Source organism: Manis pentadactyla, chromosome 9 (assembly GCF_030020395.1).
Source record: "Manis pentadactyla isolate mManPen7 chromosome 9, mManPen7.hap1, whole genome shotgun sequence".
Classification (NCBI taxonomy): Eukaryota; Metazoa; Chordata; class Mammalia; order Pholidota; family Manidae; genus Manis; species Manis pentadactyla.
In genome coordinates this window covers 112638021-112654476 of record NC_080027.1, presented here as the reverse complement: position 1 = coordinate 112654476, position 16456 = coordinate 112638021, and the positions used below count along the sequence as shown (strand labels likewise).

The following is a 16456-nucleotide window of genomic DNA, read 5'->3' as shown; positions in this document are numbered from 1 at the left end:
ATGTGGAGACACTGAAGTCCTTGTATACTGCTAGTGGGAATGTAAAATAGTACAGCCACTGCGGAAAGCAATTTGAGATTCCTCACAAATTAACACAGAATTACCATAGAATACAGCAACTTCATTCCCAGGTACATACTCAAAAGAAGTTGAAGCAGAAACTCAGACACTTGCATAAAAATGTTCACAGCAGCATTATTCACAACAGCAAAATGTGTCCATCAATCCAAGTGTCCTTCATCACCACATGAATGCATAAACTAAATGTGGTACAAATAATGGAGTATTATTCAGATATAAAAAGGAATGAAATTCGGATACATCCTAGAATATGGATGAACCTTGAAAACATTATGTTATGTGAAATAAGACAGACACAAAGGACAAATATTGTAGAATTCCACTTAGGGTCAAATTTGAAGAGAAAGTAGAATAGAGGTAGGTCATCAGGGGCCGAGGGAAGGTGGTGTGGGGGGAGCTACTGTTTAATTGGCACGGAGTTTCTAGCTGGAATGATGAAAAAGTCCTGTAAATAGACAGTGGTGACAGTTAACAATGCTGTGAATGTACTTAATGTCAATGAATTATACACTTAAAAATGGCTAAAATGGAAATTTGGTTATGTATATTTTACCATAGTAAATTTTAAAATGATAATATATCCAAAGGCTACCACCACATTGGTAAGCCTTTTGTTCCTCAGTTGAGATGGTGGTTATAGAAGTTACTTAGATTAACACTTTATGAAAAATTTGGTAGGTAGTGATGGTGAACAGTACCCACCCACCAAAAAACACACACACATGCACACATACACACAATACTACACTCAATGCTCTATCAAATACCTGTAACTGTATTTTGCAAATGATTATATATCCAATGAACTCACTGATATGGTGAGTTTACGTCCTCCCATACTGACAGACAGAAACGCATACATTCTCTAAGCACAAAGCTTATATTAACAAGTAACTTTTTGCTTAAAGACAAAACTTCAATTAATCACAACAGGAATTTAGTTATTTAATGCAACCACTAAGCTAATGTCACCAATAAAATCTAAGCAGTTATATCACAAAACCAGGGTTATATTCAGTGGACATGCATTAATAATCTATACAACTTAACATTACACCAGAAAAGGAATTGAATACAAAATCTCCCTTTTTTCTTGGTGGTCTTCAAATTTCATGGCACAGATTACAAAAAAAACTGTAAAAACAGATTTTAAATATTTTCAGTAAAATGGTAAAAAATTGAGTAAGCCTTTAAATTTTCATCATACTGAGCTGAAGATTTAAAACACCAAGCTGGCTCCAATCTGTCAAAATGACAGATAAATATTTACAATGACTAGACAAGGTTTTAGTAACAATGGTATGGGAGGACTACTCCCCTCTAGAAAAAACTCTTTAGGATTAATTTCTCAATGCAAGCTCTTTGTAAATACTGTGATAATATAAACTTGGAAACATACCTAGAATCAGGACAGGGATGAAAAATAACACACATCAACCTTATTTCTGACTTGTCATCATAAAGCCTTCTGGCTCCAAAAGTCCAACACTGTCCCTCAATATAAAACTAAAAGAAGAGTAGTAGAATGACTTTACCCTACTGGCTGACATTCTTATGCAGAATTATCTTTCACTATATCAAGGCAGGGCTTGAGCTCCATTAATTTGTAATTAGCAGAGCTCCAAATTTATAAACTGATAGATGGCAACCAAAATGCTAAATAAACTTTTCAAAAAAAGGCAAACTGCCCCCCACCCCCCACTGTTAGTTCTATGTGCCATGTCATTCTTGAAATGTATGTGGTTACCAATAAGAAAAGAATTAGGGAAGCTTTGAGCATATCTTGTACTTTCATCAAGGCTAAAGTGCAAAATATCTCCATATCTCTGGTATTTTAATAGGCAAAAAAACATCAAACACATATAATAAAGGAACTTAAGTGACAGCAGAACTAATACAAAAAAGACCTCTTTAAATATACTCTTGAAGACTACATAAGACCAATTTAATTTTTCTCTCTTCAGTGAAATCTATAAATGAGTCAAGTTCTCACATAACTTGAGATTTTGTTTGATTCTCTTTCCTAGGATCAGAAATTCCAAAATCAGAGGGAAAAAAATGGAAAAAATAACATTGCATGACAATGGACACTAAGTTCATAGAGAACCTTTTTTAAAAAATGAGATTTTATGGAAGAAAATACCATGAAAATAATAATCCTATGAGAATTGTTTTTAAGCACAGTAAATTTGAGCCTTGGTCTTCATGAAGATACTACAGCTTATATAGAAAACTATAAATATACAAGACTCCAGGAAAAAAGTCAAAATACTTAATTTCAACATTCTGTAGACCTAAAAAACTTCTGAGAGAAGGGAAAAGGATGGCCAACTGAATTTCACTTATGAATACAGAACTATGAAAAATTCCTGGGTCAAAAGGGTGCTCCAAATTGGAACCATATTTTGTGAAAACATACAACTTAGATATATTTAAAAGGAAAGAAAAAGAACTGAGTAACTGCAGTCCCTTCCAAAAAGGAAATCTTAAATTAAGGGGAAAGATTCTAATAGTGTAAACAAGTCTGGCTCAGAAAGAAAACTGAACATATCCAAGATTCTGTCCATAAAAGTAATGACAGTACATATTTAATATTAAAGAAATAGGCTATAAAAAATTCACTCTCAGAACTGATTTTAGTAAAAGCTCATTTGTGTTCCTTTGTGGGTGCATAATACAGTTCCATGGGTTTGTTCACTTTCCAGTATTTCTCACTGACCAATTCCAAAGAAAAAGAGCCATTTAAAACCTAAAACAAAAAAAAGAAAGAAAGAATTATAAAAACTGCTCAAGGCACAGTAATCATGAGATGGAACAAACATAAAAGTCCATCATTTCAAAAAATGTATCTTGGGATAAACTTGTCACATAAACTCATAAACAAATAAACAAAATATAAAGTTAACTACCTGCTGCATCTTCTCTTTCTTTCAGAGTCTCAGAGTCCTGTACCATTTTATCAGGCCCCACCCCACTACTTGCCATTCTCAGATGGTCAAAACGCTCCCAGTTTCAACAGCCTATACTTTTAAATACTCACAGTGAACTGCCCACTGGCTGTTGCTATGTAAATGGTATACTGCTTCTCACTGGCTGTATCAAGGTTCATCTGGTTTGATTCGCCTTTGCTTCGAAGTTCTTCTAAAGCTAATCTCACAGCCAGATACTTGGATAAGTGATCAACAGTGGCATTACCTGAAGTCTTTATGTATCTGGAAAAGTGAATTATTAAAAATTTCATTTCCAGATTAATAAAAATGTTAGTATCATAGAATACTTATCTAAAAAACTATATGAAATATAAATGTCTCAGTTACTGACAAAGTAATACCAGAAATTTATTCCCATTATCTAAGAATTTCTTATTGGAAGGTACAGAAGAGGGGAAAGTACACATTCACTATTTATATACCAGGCCAGACAAAAGCTCTTCCCACCATGCCACCCATAAAATATGATGTATAATGACAAAATCAAACAGAAGTACACGTAGTAGTAAGGGGAAAAAAAGAATATGCCCTTAACCTCAGTAATCAGGGCTCTGCTCCCTATTGCACCAAGAGGAATAGTAAGAATATGAGCAAATTTATTATTGTCTAAGAATCTGTTTTCTGAGCATAGAAGTGCTAATCTTGGGATTTTTTTTTTAAAGCATACTATTCACTGCACAAATAGTTGATGCTTATATGTACTCAATGGCAGACAGTATGCTGGAGATAAGAGTAGTAAAGTAGCAATCCTTGCCAGCATGAATTTTATAGTCTAGTATCCTTGTTAAGAACTTTAAATCATCCTTTTTTCTACTCTACCAAGGAGGATCATTCCTTTCAGATATGTAACTGTGGGTGAGAAATACATGAGGAAGAAAGAAAACAACAATTTAGGCAACCGGAGTACCCCAATGAATCCCAGCAATTCATGGAGATGACAAATATTGCCCTTGCTTCTTATGCAAAATTGCCCTTTAACCTCATATTAAACATTCTCAACTCAGATAATCTGAAACTAACCCACACACTTACCTTGTCTGTGCACTGTCATCCTTTTCCATAAGTGTGGGATGAGGCCTGAAGACTAACTCAATTTCACTGGCACCATCCATTACTGGATCAATTGCCACTGTTGCATTGTTATTATCAAGGTCAAGCCCAGAATCATCAGATGTTTTGGTCCGTTTGTTACTCGGTCCTGCTTCCTGATTGCTATGTGTGGATGCATTACTGCAGTGAGAACTGTCACCATTGTCTTCTGCTCCACTACCATTTTCAATCTGTTGTTTCTTGCCTCGCTGTAATCTAGTTAAGAAAAAAAAGGGGGGTTGTATGAAGTTTACATTTAGGCCTTTTCAATTCATCAGTTTTGAAACATGTTTACTGAACTTTAGAATTCTAAAAAAAACTTGATAACTGAATTTTCTCCAAATTAGGTAACAATATTTATTTCTCATACATCCCTGAAAGGTCTAGGTAACTCACTCACACACAGGCAAATATCTGTATGACTTAGCAAATGTTTATATTCACTTAATAATTTTCTTTATTAACTGTAGGAATTATTGACAAACCCTTATATTTTGATAATTTTTCTAGTAGTAAGATTTTAAATCTAAACAAAGGCATGATTCAGATAGGAAAACTTGAAAGTTCTAAGGGAAGATATTTATGCCTCTTTGATTAGAATTTCTTAAGGAAACAAGATTTAAGAGGAGCAGTACAAGCACTCCTCCATACCAACTTCACCAAAAGTCTGCTAATGCAATGCAAAATTATTTTAATAAGGAAAATGATATGGTATCTAAATACAAGCATAGATATAGGAGCAGCTCTCTAACAAGCTCAAATACCAGTAACTAGGCAAGGCGAATTGTGTATATATTTTATTTACTCATCAAAACAACTGTCAAGGCAGCTGACATTATCATTCTTTTATAGTTGAGAAGACCAAAGAAACTGGGGTTCAAGGCCCCAGGTTATAAGCTAGGAAGCACCAGAACTAGGATGTGATACACATTCTTTCTACCACATTGCCTCTCTCTCTACCTATATATTCAAGGAAAAAGGAGAGATACAGATGAAAAAGAAACATGAAAGAATGACTTGCACTTTTATGAACAATACCATCATTACGTGTTTATTGCCAGGACAAGGAAATAATAGCCCACTACTTAAGAAAGATGCTCAGGAACTAGTTTGCTTAAAAAAAAAAAACCTCATGAAATCTGTATCTCATTTCAAACTGAAGAGGGGATGAATAATATGTTAAATAGTAAAACTGATTCAAAAGGATATGAACACAGACAATGTATAATTATTCAGTCTTAAAAAGGAAGGAAATCCTGCACATGCTGCAACACAAATGAACTCTGAAGACCTACTAAGTGAACAAGCCAGTCACAAAGACAAACCCTGTATGATTCCCCTACACGAGATATTAAAAGTAATCAGAAAGTAGAATGGTAGCTACCAGAAGTGAGGAGAGGGGGAGGAAATGAAGAACTACCAGAATGTCAGCATCAGGAGATGAAAAGAAGTTTCCAGAAGGAAACCAGTCACACAACAGTGTGGCTACAACTCACAATATTGAACTGTTACTTAAAAATGGTTAAGATGGTTAAGTTCTGTGTTACACAACTTTTTTATCACAACTTAAAGAAGAAAAAAAAAGAAACGAACTGGCCAAATTAATGAAACGAAAAAACCTCAGCAGTGAAAATATAAGGACTATGTATTTCCTAAAATCCACAAATAAAGCAAAAGAAAAGTTGTTCTAATGTAACAGGGTTACGTCTGAATGCATTTATTTTTATCCCATACTTCTTTCTAAAAAAGGTGTGAGATGACACAGCTAGATTGATTCATTTCAGGCAGCGATCACAGAATGTTTGGATAATGGAAACCAATAACCTATTATATCTTCCTTTATCAAATCATATTTATAATACTACATATGATTCTAGAAGTAGCATTTCACGAATTACACCAAGAGACATGAGTGTTGTATGAGGAACAATAAAAGAAATAAGGAATGTGAATATTTAGCCTTTATTATTTGAAGAACTAGTAGAATCAGAATATGGAGTGTAGAATCCAACATAAGTATTCTGACAAAGACATGCCAAGACTGCCACATACAAGAGACTAATTTTAATTCAATATAAAGGAAGAACTTTAAAAAAAAATTCATGCATTCAAAAATATTTACTGAGCAGCTACCTTAAGCCAGACACAGTTCTATGTACTGGTGTGACAGGAATCAATTATACTGACACAATCTCTACCCTCATAGGAATTATATTATCCTAGCACAGTGGACAACAAAAACATTGTCAGAGAATAGTAGGTGCTGTGGTGAAAAATGCAGCACAGAGGGAAAGAAAGCATGGAGTTCCAAGGCAAAAGACAGAAACATAGCAGACACATGAAGAGAGAATGTGTGCCATGTGGATTATCTGGATAAAGAGGGTTCCTAAAAGAACATGAAGTACAAAGGCCCTGAAGCAGAAGCATGCTTGATGACTTTGAAAAATAGAAAGGAAGCTATAATACAGTTGTCAAATGAAAGGAGCTCCTCTCCTATCACATATTCCCTACCACTTAGAAATGTCAACCCAAAGGACTATCAGTAAAGGATTCTGCAAAGGGGATTCTTCTCCTGGTAAAAGATTAAACTGAACAACCATTAAAGTCTCTCCAACTCTTGGAAATGTATAACTCCTTTAAAATAAATACATTCAATATTTAACACTTTATTTTACTTTGTTTAGTGGTAGTTCAGTTTAACACAGTGAGAATGGAATAAGCCAATGGTTTAAGGTTGCACTTAGGAACCACTTCTGGAACTTTAAGAAAAACAATGCATGAATTCCAATCAAAGATTCGAATTGACTTTGTCAGGGATGATACCTAAGGCCCTGGAATTTAAAGGCTTTGCAAGTACTTCTGATGTTTTAGCCAAGGTGAGAATTACTAGATTAGAATGCCATCTCCTATTTTGCCATCTCCTTGAGGTCTGAATATATTAGGAGATGTCAGAAAGGAAGAGAGAATGGGAGTAACAAAGTGCCCACATTATGTAGGTTCTTGGAAGCCATCATTAGGGTCTTTTAATCTGAATGCGAACAGAAGATATTAGAGGCTCTGGAGTAAAGGAGAACCCAGATGTGACTTTTATTTTAACAGAATCACTCTGGCTGCTGTGCTGAGAATAGACCATGTCAGGGTAAACATGGAAAGTACAAAGGCCAATTAGGAGATTATTTCAATACTTCAAATGAAAGATAGTGGTGGCCTAGAGCAATCTGAATGTATTATGAAGAAAGCTAAAAACATATTTATTCACAGAATGTGAGAAAAATTAGAGATGTTAAGGGTGACTCCAAAATTTTTTGTTAAAGCAAGTGGTATTATGGACTTGCCATCAACTGAAGTGAACAACAATGAAAAGAAGTAGGGATAAGAATAAAAAATTCAGTATGGGACATGTCAAGTTTGAGCAAATGACATACAAAGGGAACCAAGACAATATGGTCTCCTGAAAGCCAGGTAAAGAAAACTATTCAAAGAAAATCCTTCTCAAATGCTGCTATGTAAGATGGGCTCTGAGAATCAGCAATTAGATTTCACAATGTGGAGGTCACTGGTAACTCCAATAGCGTGATTTGGGAGTTAAGGGTGAGGATGAAAACCTAACTAGCGGGAGTTCAAAATGGAACGGGAGAACCGGATAAAGTAAGCATAGACAAGTCTTCCAAGGATCTTTGCTATAAAGGGAAGAGGAGATATAGAACAGTAAGTGGAGGGAGAAGCATGTACTAAGAAGGGTGTTTAAAGACTCTACTGTTTAAAGTCGAACACCCTACTATGCCTGGAGGCATATATTATACCTGCATAAAAAGATAACCATGCAAAACTACTATTTGTTATTGCATGTTACCTTTTTCAAAATGGAGGCTGTTCAGTAAATTCAGTATTTTATAAAGTATTCAGAAAAATGGCCACTCTCTCTGGCCTGTTTTCCCACATACCTGTTCATGGCCTGTATCTTCAGTCCTTCCTCAATGCTGTGACTGAGTGCTTGCTGATTATTGTGTTTGTTGATCCTGGCTAATACTCTCTCTTGATGAGCTTCATATTCATCACGACTTGGATAAATTTTGCTGATGAGTGCATCAAAGTTTGGGTCTGGCCTTAGTGATCTTTTAGAAACTAACTTTTTCCGACATGTAGGACATTCTTTATTGCTAAATAAAAAGAGGGGAAGGAAGATGTAAATGATACCAGTATCTTTGGGCTTAAGACAAATACCTAGATTCTGGATCTTTTTTTTTTTTTCTGGTATCACTAATATACAATCACATGAGCAACATTGTGGTTACTAGATTTCCCCCATTATCAAGTCCCCACCACATACCCCATTACAGTCACTGCTTCTGGATCATTTTTATCATTCTAATATTTCACTAAAACAAAGGAATTTAAACTGATTAACCTGAATTTCCTTGGAAATCTTACTAGTGGTTAAGCATGAATCTGGTAACCTCACTCTATATCACTAGCCAACAGAGAAAAATGTGAATACTTCCCTTTGATCAGTTACATATAACCATTTTAGAAATAAAAACCTATTCTTCTCAAATATAAATTGCTCCTTTCTGATATCCATGCCATATAAGGAAAAACTACCCACTAATATATATATTAATTTGTATGCTATGAATTCCTAATTAAAATAGCATTCATAAGAATATTATTTTATGTGCTTCAGAAATAGAAAAACCATGGTTTCATCCTTTGTAATTTCCTCAAAATATTCATCCTATAAAGCTTCTAAAATTGTATAAAATCAACTGTTTCAAAACAAAGATTCTCCAACAATTAAAACCCAGACTTTAAAAAATTTCCAGTTCTCAAATGAACACTTACAGAGAACGTATTTCCCAAAACCCAGAGAGCACTGTTCTGATACAACTTAGGTACCTAGTGTAACTCATTTCAACATACCCACTTCTGAGGGCTGTGATAATGCAGTCTGCACAAAAACGATGTAAACACTCTTTAGTAGTCATGGTGTTCTTCAACATGTCCAAACAAATTGGGCACATTAATTCACTGTGTAGACTTCGAGGTGAAACCACAATTTCCAAGCCATCTGTTATTGCCTCCTATGGAAGAGTTACTCTAAAATTAATGCTATTTGTTTATTACAGACAAGTTCAACATGCAAAAGTATTGAAAATGACAAAAATGAACATCTATGTACCCATCACCCAGCCACCATCATTGTCGACTCACAGCTAATCTTGTTTTGGCAATTATCTCCCTCAATTCCCCTCCCTCAATTCCCCTCCCTCCTCCACCACTGCATTATAGAAATGCTATTGTTTTAATGCTGAAGATAACCTATTAATGTATTTGAAAGATAAATCAGCCCGGTATAATAAAAAAAAAAAAACATTGTGCAATCAGATGCCTTTGGTTCCAGTTCTTGGCATATTAACTGGCTTTGACTCTAAATGATTATTTTCATTGTTTCCTTACCTAAAAAATGAGAAATTAGGAGTAAGTGAACTCTAAGAATTCCTTTATCTTTAAAAAGCATACCATTTTGATAATAAATTATACATTTCATGCCATCCATTAAGAGATTTTAAGATTGTGATACAAGTATTATCTAAATAGAGTTTAACAGGATTTTTTTTAACCTGAAAAGGTCTTGGTCCACAGAAACGATTATACCAAGTGGTCAGGTGCTCAGGCAAACCTACAAACTGATTTAAAGTAGAATACATCTGAAGTATAACAATTATTAGTATTTCTAATTATGTCTAAAAAATGTGTCAGTGTGAAAATGCACTCGTTTCAATAGAATCCCAAGACACATCTCCAGCTGCAGAGAGATTAGTGACTTCTCCTTTCTTCACCACCACTACCCACCTTTCCCACAAGGTGGCCTTGAGAATAAAGACTACTGAGTTCTAAAGCCACCAACACTGGCTCCTATGGATTGTGGAAAAAGGTCTAGTTGGTGGCTACTGTAAAGGAAAAAAGAGGAAAAGAAAGAAGAAAAAGAAAAGGAAGAAATGAAGGGCTTCCCTCCTATATGTTAATGACATTTCCTGCTTCCACTGGCTCTCCATTATAATTGTGTTTTCTCTATAGGTACATAAATTGATGATCTCACAGAGAAAGACATAGAAACTATAGATACTGTCCATAAAGGACTCAAGTAAAATATATTTACATTTACAATAACTACCACTATTATAGAGTGTCTGTTTCAGCCTCTCTATATAATGTACTTCTAAGTATTTTATTTTACAGTAGTCTCCCCTTATCCACAAAGGGTAAGTTCCAAGACCCCCACTGGATGCTTGAAACAGTGGATAGTACTGAACCCTATATATACATTAAGTTTTTTGCTATCCATACATACCTATGATAAAGTTTAATTTATAAAACAGGCATAGTAAGAGATTAACAATAACTAGTAATAAAATAGAACAACTGTAACAATATATAATAATAAAAGCTATGTGAATATGGTCTTTCTCTCAAAGTATCTTCTTATACTGTACCCAAACTTCCTCCTTTTGTGATGATGTGAGATAAGATGCTTATGTGATGAGATGAAAAGAGATGAATGACATAGGCATTGTGATGCAGTGTTAGGTTACTATTGACCTTCTGACCAGAAGTCAAAAGGAGGATCATATGTTTCCAGACCATGGTTGACTGTCAGACCGTGATCAACCATAGGTACTGAAAATGTGGAAAGCAAAGCCACAGATAAAAGAGGACTACTGTACCTAATATAATACATACACAAACTTTTTATATAGTAATTATAACCTCATTTTATAGATGAGGAAACTATCACTCAGAAAATATGATTGACTTAGCTAGTAACCAAGTTTGTCCCTCTTCTTCTTCTTTATAACTTGCCTATCAAAATCCCAACCCTGGATAAACTCAACATCCACATTCTCCTGTGTGGGTATATGGCACTGTGGGGAAAGAAACGGGGAAACACACACGACTGCCAGAATTTCACCAGCCTCAAAGAAGTGTTTGACACTACTCAGCAACTGGTTTCTCTAACAACTCGTTTTTCCTTTCAGTACACTATTTTACCCCTTGTCTTCTACCTGCAGGCCTTCCTCCACCTGGATGTTCAACAGATTACCTTGCCTCAAATTTCATTAAGAAAGCTCTCTTTTTCTATGAAATCTTGATAAATCTGCATCTTTCTTGCTACAAGGAGAAAGCATGCCTCTTCATATCAAAGGTGTATTCCTTCTACCTTCTCAAGTATATCCTTCTTGATTATTATATTCACTCTCCGACTTTGCAATCTCTCCCTCTCCACTAAATTAGCCTAGATTAGTACCTCCACAGGTTGCTGAATAGTTAAATGTGAATGAAGCACTTTAGAGTTGGGGGCAAGGACAGTAGAGTGTCACTGCAGCTCTATGTCCCATCTTATAAACAAAATTTAAAACTTCCCAATTTCAAGTTCCCCTTTAGTTTGTATTCGATTTCTCTGCTCCTCTGCATAGCCAAACTTCTCTCAAGAACTACCTACATATTTTCACTTTTCCCTCCCTTCAACATAGCACAATCTACTGAAGTGCCTCTACTCTTGTCAAGGTCACCACCTATCTGATGACAAATTTAAGTACACTTTTGTAGTCATCCTATTCATCCCCTCAGTAATGCTGAATACGATTACTACAACATCCTTCCTCTTAGGTTTTGATCCCTCTCTCCAGCTCCCATTTTTCCTTACTTTTCTCTGGCTGTTCCTTCTCTGTCTTCATTGATGGTTCCTTTCCATTACTTAATTTCTAAATGTTGAAGCTCCTCTGGATGCAGCTCTAAGACCTCTGCTCATCTCTCTCTGGGTTATCTTATCCATTCTAATTGTTTAAAATGTACTGACAACACCTAAATTTTATATTTGGTCCAGACCCCAAAGTTAGCATCTCTGCCTGCCTGTCATATAGGCATCTCAACCTTAAAATGAATTCAATTTTAAGCATGTTTATCTCTTTCAAATCTGGCTCCTCCTCAGTCCTTCCCATCATTAGCTCAAAACAGTTTTCCCTAGCTCTCCCAGGCTATTATTTATTATAACAGTGGGGACTTTCCCTTTACACAACTTCTCAACCGTGTAATTCTATGGGTATTTACTTGTTTAATGTCTATTAAACTCCATTGGCTGGTGCTACATCTGTTTTATTCACTTTGCTTAGTACTTAGATTAGGACCTGGTACAGAGTGTACACTCAAATCATTTGTTCAATGAATGAATGAATGGTCAGACAAACATACACAAGTCAGGACCGCTTGTATATAAATTTATTATTACTGTTATGTTCTTTCAAGATTTGATTTTCTAAAAATGTATCCCAGTTTACATATGTCCCGTATTTCCCCTAAGTTACCTTAGTCTAACTTACCTGAGGTGTTCGTTGTAATTCATATAAACTGAGTTCCCATGTTTTGCTTAATGGTTGAGTTCCATTTGTCTGCACAGCCTGAGACATTGCTAGGAATACAAAGGATCAAAAAACTATTTTAGTATTTGACAGGGAAGTAAATCTCAAAACTGATTTTTAGGAACTGTGAATCCTGAGAATAATAAAAATAGAAATAACACTGGCTTCTCAAAAATTAAAAAGAAGTAAAGCTCAAGAATCTTTCCATTTATAAATACAAGCTATTTGACAGCAAGAGACTATCACTGATCTCTGAATGCTCAACAGCTGGCACATGGAAAGTACTTACTACTAAATGTATAGAAAATTATCTTAACCCAAAACAAGAAATATGTTCCCAAAATTCATGATCATGGAACTCAGAACTAAATCAGGAAAATTTCAGACTCCAGCATGGCCATCTAGTCCAACTTTTACCAAAGATACAAAATCTAACTCTTAGCACTAAACCACAGGTCATTCTGCCTCTACTCATAGTTCCCCTCATGAAAAATTCCCTAATAAATTAGCTTGTAATGTTCAGAAAGCTCTTCCTAGTAACACTAAGGCCAAAACTGCTTCCTATTCCTACCACTGCCCTCTGGAGGCACTCTAATTAAGTTTAATAATTTTTCCACAGTCTTTCAAATATCTGAACACTTATCATACCCCAGCTAATTTTTTTTTTCCATTTTGATTAAATGCTTGCCACTTAATCCTCCCACTGCTTGCCATTTGACATAATTTCAAGGTCTCCTCACCACCCTGACTCACTATTTCTGCCTTACCTTTTGTTACGAATGAACTGAACAGTGTAAGGCTAAATCCTCTGCTTGTCTTTGAGAAGGGGGATGGAATCTAGTATATACATGTGAGTAAGATGGTCTTAGGAACTAACTCTTCTAGAGCACAGGAAAAAGAAGGGCCTTCAGTTATTCAACTATGTAGTGTAGGTATCTATTATTAGCCAAGCAGAACTGCTCTAGGTCCTTGCCTCAGAATACATAACCTAAAAAGAAAGATCTGCATGTAAACAGCTCAACTACAATCTGACAAGATAACTTCTAAGCAGCAGTATGTAAAAAGCAGTATGGAATTACAAAAAAAAATCAGGAAATTTGAGGATTCAGGGAAGGAATTCAGCAGAAATGAAATAAGCCTTAAAAAATGAGAAACTACTACACTGGGATAGGGTACAAAAGAAAGAAAGAGGGTTCTATTTTAAGGCAGAGTAGACAGCAACAGGTATGCTTGTGTTTGGAGGCTACTGGAAGTTTTAATGAACAAGAAAGTAACAAAATCAAGTCATTTCACAGAAATTCAAGTATTAGGGTAGAAGGCAGAAGAATAGAAATCAGCTATCAGTAAGACCCATGAGGAAGTTGTTGCAAAAACCTGGGTGATATGAACTCTGAACAAAGCAGTTAAGCATGGACAGAAAGACAAAATTAGACCACTAAGTGATACATTCAACACTGGTGTAAGAAAGAAGGGTCAAACACATCTTTGAGAAAGCAACCATCCTTTACTGAGACAGAGCATTAGAAGAGAAATAGAATTGTTACACATACTGAGTTCCAGTATTATTGATGGAGCACTGAGGCAGAGTGGTCCAGCAGAGAGTGAGAAAGAAAAAAACCACACCTGCCCAAGGACACAACCTGCACATTCACAGGAGGGCATATATTCTACACTGGCATATACACAATAAAGCACATGATCTATATGTATCCAGGCAACTGAATTTCCCACTTTCAGCAGACACCATTTGAACAGACCAACTATCAAGAACCACCCAATCAGTAATTGGCTCAATTTTGCTTTGATAAATACATTTCATTGAAATTTTAGCCCCCTGTAAAATTCTACATACATTGTCTCTTTTTTAACAAAAAAACTACCTTTCCATATGAAGTTTCTCCCTTGCTCAAGGAGATTTTTGAAATAAATATGTTTAAACTTTTCAGATTTGAATGAGTGGTGATTTTTGTTTACAATTTTTACAATGTCCACTGCCATGAGGACTCACTCATTCTGGTCATTAGAAGTAGTGGATTACCAAACAAGCAAACATTCCTTGAGCCCCTTATACTTTAAATACAATTGCCTTTCAGCTTTATTATGATCCCTTATCAGTGTCTCCAATTAATCTGCAACCTGAATAATTTTTCACAGAGCTATGGCCACTAATCTGACCTCAGTTTACCTGTTAATCCTAGGATTAGTAGCCTTTGGCTCTTTTAGCATCTCTGAGTGCTTTGATTCCATTCTCTGAGAATCATAAATGGAAAAACATTTGTGGTAGAAACTTCCTGGTGAAATGGTGTCTTTTCATTCAGTCTTCATGAGGATTTAAAGATGGCACAGACTCTACACATTGTTATCTAGTTGACTTTTAGAGCTAATGGATACAAGAGTCCCATTAGACCGGACTCTTCTCTCTGAAGCAACAAACTTTGTTGTGAGTCTCTTTAGAAACCTTCATGAAGAGATTCTCTGAGAAAGAACACTTTATTTTAAGTAGGAGGCCTTTGTCCTTCATTTACGCGTTCTGGGGCTAAAGGTAACAGACATTAAATCATAGGCCCTAACCATCATTTTATAAGTACCACTAAATCCTACTGTAGTGACCCCTTCTCTATTGTGTATCGAAGTGGGTTTCTCTGTATTTAAGATGCAAACTTCTCCTGGCAGAACTCCTGCCCCTTATATATACACTCTTACAATAACCCTTAATAATTACTGTGCTAAGCTTGATGGCACAGTTTTGCCAAAGATAATTTTTAACTCCCTAAACTATTATTGGGATTTGTGGACATAGCTAAGAGAATATATCTAAGATAAGTTCTAAAAAAGAAAGGAGAAAAAGTACCAAGTATACAAGGGCCAGACTTTTTGACTGGTATACCAAGGCCTCAAAACAAAACTCTAACTGCAAAATAGCAACCCTTTTAAGATTCTCTAGCAAACGCTAAAGAATAGAAACCACTCAAAATATCTGAAACCTACCCTCCTTATGCATCCAGCACGATCATGTTTTAGCATCATTACCTGACATATATTCCCTCTGTTCCCCTCTAGTTCCTCTCCTAAAATCCTAAATAAACTATCCTTTTCTCAAGGTCTTCCCTAGAAAACAGCCAAATTATCCAATACCCGCTAAAATTACTATAATGATGGTAAAACCAAAGAAAACTAAATGAAGGCCCAGTTTAGGGCTGAACTAACAGTCCTAATGGAAGACTTTCTCAAACTGTAAGGCAGACAGACTAAGAGCTGTTACTGGATTTCACACGCTCTTAGACACTGGTTGTCCAGGCTTATATTAATGAATCCATTTATTTGTAGTCCCTCAGATGGATAAAAGTGGTTCAGAGCTGACAAATGACTGGAAAACGATTTTTTTTAAACTTGCTAAACATTCATCAGGGACTAGAGAGAGCAAGAAAAACAAGGCTGTACACAAAGGATGGAACAATAAAGAGGAAACATGAGAAACTGTACTTCAAAGAGTTCAATGTGTGTTATGGGACAGACCCAAGAGATAATGCAAAACTACCTTTTCTTCTCATTAATAGGCTAAGACCTAAAACAGAGACTTAAAAAAAACAAAAAGGAATGGAAAACTGCAAATTTTGATTATCTTCAACATGGAGCTGAACATAATAGAAGAGCTTTAGAAAACTGACAAACTACAAACTAAAACAAACATAGAACCTTCAGATAAAGTTTTCAAAAACAAAATCAAGAGGTCCTTCAGCCCCTAAGTATGAAGGACCTATTCACAGAGATACTGGCAGATTCAGCGATCAGAAAAATAACTGGAAGAGGCATTGTTCTATATTAGCAAATAAAGGGTGCGTGCTCACATGTGTGTGTGTGTACATATGTATGAACGAA

General features: G+C 35.5%; 1 protein-coding gene across 3 annotated transcripts in view; it reads right to left on the bottom strand.

Moving 5' to 3' along the window:
- Positions 1-1005: 1005 nt before the first annotated feature.
- Positions 1006-16456, bottom strand: part of RNF2 (ring finger protein 2) — a 91974-nt gene continuing 76523 nt past the window's right edge. For all 3 annotated transcript variants that reach the window (XM_057507947.1, XM_036912558.2, XM_036912557.2), the window contains exons 2-7: positions 12539-12627; positions 9081-9241; positions 8105-8320; positions 4104-4376; positions 3122-3293; positions 1006-2830 (exon numbers count right to left, since the gene is read on the bottom strand). In XM_057507947.1, coding sequence (XP_057363930.1) covers positions 2729-2830; positions 3122-3293; positions 4104-4376; positions 8105-8320; positions 9081-9241; positions 12539-12625 — 1011 coding nt within the window. In that variant the 5' untranslated portion in view covers positions 12626-12627 and the 3' untranslated portion in view covers positions 1006-2728. The remainder of the gene's footprint in view (positions 2831-3121; positions 3294-4103; positions 4377-8104; positions 8321-9080; positions 9242-12538; positions 12628-16456) is intronic.